At 61.0% G+C, this 5,872-nt stretch overlaps 1 protein-coding gene across 1 annotated transcript; it reads right to left on the bottom strand.

Annotated features, from left to right (window-relative positions):
• Positions 1-1,406: 1,406 nt before the first annotated feature.
• Positions 1,407-4,464, bottom strand: LOC136286155 (folate receptor gamma-like). Its single transcript, XM_066177556.1, has 4 exons — positions 4,092-4,464; positions 2,988-3,176; positions 2,419-2,554; positions 1,407-2,021 (listed from the first exon to the last, which is right to left on the bottom strand). Exons 1-4 carry the CDS (start codon positions 4,254-4,256, stop codon positions 1,636-1,638), a joined length of 876 nt encoding a protein of 291 aa, XP_066033653.1. The 5' UTR covers positions 4,257-4,464; the 3' UTR covers positions 1,407-1,635.
• Between the last annotated feature and the right edge of the window lie 1,408 nt (positions 4,465-5,872).

The following is a 5,872-nucleotide window of genomic DNA, read 5'->3' as shown; positions in this document are numbered from 1 at the left end:
CAGAGGAATGCCCTGGACTCTGACAATTATGATAATGATCAGATAAGAGCTCTCGATCAGCATTATTTACTGCACAGCACAGGCAGCCACACCTCCAGCACAGTGTGAAGCAGGTCTGTTAAAGCCAGCAAACCCATTATTGAGCAGAGGCTGATGTCACTCACCCAGACCAAGGGCCCTGAGCAAATCTCCTTGGCCCAGCCTTCAGCAGTGACGCTGAGGGGCACCCCTAGAAGGTGCTCAGGCAAAGGGGGTGTCAGAAGATGCCCAGATTAAAAAACTGGGACTGGGCTTTTCCGGGATGAAGACCCTGGGCGGGCAGCCGGGTGTCTCTGGGCTGTGCCAGCTCAGCAGCTTTGGGGAAGGATCAGTGGCGTCACCTGGGCGTTCCTTTCTCGGGGGCTTCACCTGCCCTGCCACACCTTCACCTCACTCGGGATGTTGAGCTTTGAGATTGAGGAGTCAGGCTGGTTTCTGTTCTCTCCAACCCCAAAAGCAGCAGGACCCCCTGTCTCCCCCCCACTCCACCCAGCTCTTCCCACCCTCTGTGTTTCCCTCCAACAGGTTGCTGCAGTTCTGCTGAAGTTTCTGCCTCAGAGGAAGAAAATCCCCGAACAAGCACAGCAGTGTTTGCACAGGTCCCGCAGGTCTGGGACCCTTCACCCTGCTTTGAAGGGCTCCTGAGCCCTTGGCAGGTGTGGGCAGGGCTGAGGCAGCTCACCTGGGCAGGGCAGGGAGGCTCCAGGGGCACAGCCAGGACACGCTGCTCCTCAGAGAGCCCACCTGCAGAGCTGCCCCAGCCCTGGGCCAGCACGGGGAGGACGTGGAGCTGCTGGAGAGAGCCCAGAGGAGGCTCCAGGATGAGCAGAGGGATGGAGCAGCTCTGCTGGGAGGAAAGGCTGGCACAGCTGGGATTGTTCAGCCTGGACAGGAGAAGCTTTGGGCTGAGCTCAGGGTGGCCTTGCAGGGCCTGAAGGAGCCCCAGGAAACCTGGAGAGAGACAATTCCCAAGGCATGGAGGGACAGGACACAGGGAATGGCTTTACCCTGAAGGAAGGCAGGGTTAAATGGATCCTGGGCAGGAATTGTTCCCTGGCAGGGTGGAGAGGGGCTGGGATGGAATTCCCATATTTGCTGTGGCTGCCCCTGGATCCCTGGCAGTGCCCAAGGCCAGGCTGGACACTGGGGACAGTGGGAGGTGTCCCTGCCATGGCAGGGGTGGGATGGGATGAGGTTTGTCATCTCTCCCAATCCGAACCATTTACAGTTTTATGATCTTTTCTCCCCCAGGCCAATTCCTACCCTTGCAGACCCCACAGCCAGCACCACCCCCAGCCCAGGCACCTCCCTCCACCCCCAGGACCCATCCCCATTCTCGGGAGGGTTTCACATCAGTGCACCGAGGCTGATCCAGAGCAAGACTTTATTACCGAAGCCAGCCTCCAGGGAGCCACAGCAGCCCCAAGGACAGAGACCAGAGCTCAGCCAGGCCGGCACACGGCCATGGCCAGCAGCCACGAGGTGCTGTCAAGGCCCAACTTATGCTGAGCACTGGGACAGACAGACAGATAGACAGAGTTAGCTGTGCCAGTTCCTCCTGCAGGGCAGCTGGAGCAGTGCCCCTGCACAGAGCGGTCACAGGGACCCCCATCCCTGGGACCCCCATCCCTGGGACCCCCATCCCTGGGACCCCCATCCCTGGGATGCCCCCGGGAGCATCACAAGGGGCAGCAGGAGCAGGACAGAGCACGGCATGGCTCGCACAGCCTGGTCCCTCTCGGGGGCCTCGTCCTGCCCCCGGCCGGGGGAGGATCTCCTTCTCCAGGCGTAGAACTTGGCCACGGCCACGTTGGGGTTCCCCCGGGCGGGGTCGAACCACATCTGGATGCAGCGGCCGCTGCCCCGGCGCTCGGGGCTGTACCTGAACGAGCCCGACCAGATCTTCTCACACAGGTCCCTGGGCCGGGGGAACACCTGGCTGAAGGGTCTGCACGGCGAGCCCCAGGGACAGCGGTTCCTCCCTGGGGACAGAGCACGGCGGGGGAAAACCTCAGTGAGGGCACGGGGACAGCCCTCCCCTCGCGTCCTTCCCTCCTCTCCTTCCCTCCTGCCCTTCCTTCCCTCCTGCCCTCCTCTCCTTCCCTTCCCTCCTGCCCTTCCTTCCCTCCTGCCCTTCCCTCCTCTCCTTCCTTCCCTCCTGCCCTTCCCTCCTCTCCTTCCTTCCCTCCTCTCCTTCCCTCCTCTCCTTCCTCCCCTCCTCCCCTTCCCTCCTTCCCCTCCCCTGCCCAGAGCAGGTCACCTGCCCACACGGCCACCCCTGGCTGAGCCACCCCAGAGGAGTGAGGGGTCTCTGGGGCCCTGGCAGCGGTGACACCGCCAGCGGGGGGTGAGGAGAGGTTCCCAGAGGTGCCCACCCACCTGTGGCCCAGTTCCAGCCCTTGTGCCAGTTCTCCTTGCAGGTGAGGGCGTCCCTGCAGTCCTCCCACCACTGCTGGCAGTCCTCCCTGCAGAGGGGGACGTGCAGGATCCTCTCCCGGCGCCAGCTGCTGTCAGCCTGCAGGACACAGCCACGCTGGGGAGGGCCCTGGAGAGCCAAGGGCGAGGTCTGCCACCCCCCAGACCCCCCCAGCCCCTCCCATGGCGGTCCACAGCTGATCCCACGGGAGTTCCAGCCTCAGGATAGGTGTGTCCTGACACAAGGGATTCCTCCGTCAGTCAGAGGCCAGAAAAGTCCTTGGGATCTTCCTACCCCGTGGGAAAAGTTGGGACACGCTCGATATTGAAGAGAAATTGTTCCCTGGCATGGTGGGCAGGCCCTGGCACAGCTGTGGCTGCCCCTGGATCCCCGGCAGTGCCCCAGGCCAGGCTGGACACTGGAGCAGCCTGGGACAGGGGGAGGTGTCCCTGCCATGGCAGGGGTGGGACAGGACAAGTTTTAGTGTCGCTTCCAACCCCAACAGATCCATGACTCCCTGAGCTGCTCCCACCTGCTCAATCCAGGGCCCCAGGTTGGGCGAGCACTCGTACAGACACGTGTCCTGGATGAAGTGGCGCTTGCACTGCGGTGGCATCACCCCGCAGTGGTTCCAGTTGAAGTTGTACAGGTAGGATTGGTCCTTGTGGGCCTCCGAGCTGGTGTTGGCTGTGCAGCAGGCGTTGTCCTTCCAGGGGGAGCACTGCAGCAGAGCGGGGACAGGCTGGGACAGGCTGGGGCAGGGGACAGGCTGGGACAGGGGACAGGCTGGGCAGGGGACAGGGGACAGGCTGGGCAGGGGACAGGGGACAGGCTGGGGCAGGGGAAAGGAGGATGCAGGGGACAGGCTGGGGAGGGGACAGGCTGGGGCAGGGGTCAGGGGACAGGCTGGGACAGGGGAAAGGAGGATGCATGGGACAGGAGGATGCAGGGCACAGGAGGATGCAGGGGACAGGCTGGGGAGGGGACAGGGGACAGGCTGGGACAGGGGAAAGGAGGATGCAAGGGACAGGCTGGGCAGGGACAGGCTGGGACAGGCTGGGGCAGGGGACAGGCTGGGCAGGGTACAGGGGACAGGCTGGGACAGGCTGGGACAGGGGACAGGCTGGGCAGGGGCAGGCTGGGCAGAGGACAGAGCCCACAGCAACCACAGTGTTTTATCTTGTCCAGCAAACTCTCGGTCACTTTGGGTTCAGGAGCTGGGCACTGCAGCCGGGCAGAGCAGGAGCAGCAGCAGCAGATCAGATCCTCAGCAGGAATCAGTGCCAGCCCAAGGGACAGAAACAAACCCCCTCCTCCTGCAGCGAGGGGCCGGGGCAGGGCAGGGAGCCGGGGAGAGCCTTTCCTCACCGCCCTGTGTGTGCTCTGGGGTACCTGAGCTTCGGGGGGGTTAGCGAGGGGGGACACTGAGCTGACAAACTCCGTGCCCCTGCCCCTGCTCTGCCCGTTTGCTGAAGGAAGGCAGCAGCACACAGATCTCCCAGATCTCCCAGCCAGCACAGGCCTCGGGCCTCGGGCCAAGCCCAAACCCAGAACAAAACCCGGAATTATTGGTGTTATGGGGAGGCAGGCACGGGGGGCCCGGGCCGTGCCCCCCCCGCCCAGCAGCAGCTCCTACCTGCTCATACAGCTGCCCCTCGGGGCCGGGCTGGCTTTTGTGGTGTTTGGCATCCATGCAGACATTGAGCAGCGGGTCCTCGGCGGCCAGCAGTGACAGCAGCGACAGCAGTGACAACAGTGACAACAGTGACAGCAGTGACAGCAGTGACGGCCCCAGTGCCATCCCGGGAACGGAGATGTGCAGAGGGACAGACAGGGGACAGCACGGGACAGGGGACAGAGCTAGAGAGAGAGGGGACAGAGCTGACAGAGAGGGGACAGCAGAGGAGAGGGGACAGAGAGGGGACAGCAGAGGAGAGGGGACAGCAGAGGAGAGGGGACAGCAGAGGAGAGGTTTGGCACAGGCAGCAGCCGGGCAGGACTCTGGGGGCCGGGCACTCCTGAGGACCTGGCACAGCTGGTGGCCCCAAGGACACGAGTGCAGCCCCCCCGGGCCAGGCTGCAAGGCCACACGTTATCACCAGGACAGCAGCACATCTGGGACAAACAGCCCCGCAGAGCTCCGGCTGAGCCACGATCCATCCGCCCTGAGGGAGGAGGGGACGCTCTGGGAGAGCCACTCTGGGGTCCTTTCGCCACCCCACCGCTTCGGAGAGAGACCTCCAGCCCCCAAACCTCCTGCACCAGGGCATGGGGGGCCCAGGGAATGCACCTTGTGTGTGCCAGGAGCTGCAGGAGGCCCACGATGACTGCAGGAGGATGCTAAGGCAGGAAAACATTTTCTTCATCTGTGTCTGAGACCTGGAAAGCCTCTCCCGAGGTCTCCAGCAGAGACCTGAGTCATCAGAGCACCACAAAAAGGTTTGGGTTGGAAGGAATCCTAAAGCCCATCTCGTTCCACCCCCACCATGGGCAGGGTGACCTTGCACTGTGCCAGGCTGCTCCAGCCTGCTCTGCTTTGAGCAATAAAAGACATTTCACACCGTTGTGCCTTGGCCTCCTCTGCCTGCCTAGAGGCTGAGACCAATTTTATGGTAATTTTCTGAAAAAAAAAAAATCCAACCCAAAAACCCCCCAAAAACACCCCAAACCAAAACAAAACAACAAAAAAACAAACCAAAAACCAAAAACAAACAACAAAAAAAACCAAAACCAAAAAACAAACAACAAAAAAAAAACAAAACCAAAAAACCCCCTAAAACCCAACCAACCAAACAAACAAAAAAAAAATCCCACCAAAAACAAACCAAAAAACCCAACCAAACAAAAAAAACAACCCCAAACCAACCAGCCAACAGCAAGACTTAACCAAGAAGATTCCTTCCCATTCCTTGTTGGCACCGCGCAAGGCTCTAAACCAGACACATTTTAAGAAGAATTTCGCCAAACACAGAAGCAAGGCGAAGCATTTACAGCATTGAAACAGCACAAAACAGCCCAGAAAAAGCAGCTACAGGCCTGAGGAGACAGACACACAAACCCGAGAGCTGGCAAGCAGCTAACTTGCATTGTAATTACATTTCTGCCCCCACATCGCTGCCAAGCCAGCAGCCCCAAACCCCTCCAAAGTCTCCGCACCACCCCGGGAACACTCAGCACTTCCCGGGGCAGCTTTAGCAGGAAAGCTCCTGGCACAGGTGCTGGTCCTGGGGGGGAGCTTCCCCCTCTCCTTGAGGAGCTTTGGCTGCTGCCAGTGTTTCTCAGCACAGGGGACAGTGTTTCGGTGTCAGTGTTTTGGTCCAGCCTCCCTCACAAGCGGCACCTCCTGCCCGGGGAACAATCCAGGGTTTCCTTCCCAAGGCAGGTGTGTGATCAGCCCTTGGTCACAAACTCATTTCC

The sequence above is a fragment of the Chamaea fasciata genome, unplaced genomic scaffold, assembly GCF_029207755.1.
Source record: "Chamaea fasciata isolate MVZ Bird 193981 ecotype frontalis unplaced genomic scaffold, bChaFas1.0.hap1 SCAF_2, whole genome shotgun sequence".
Taxonomy (NCBI): Eukaryota; Metazoa; Chordata; class Aves; order Passeriformes; family Sylviidae; genus Chamaea; species Chamaea fasciata.
The sequence above is the reverse complement of the archived record's forward strand: the minus strand, read 5'-3'. Positions and strand labels throughout refer to the sequence as shown.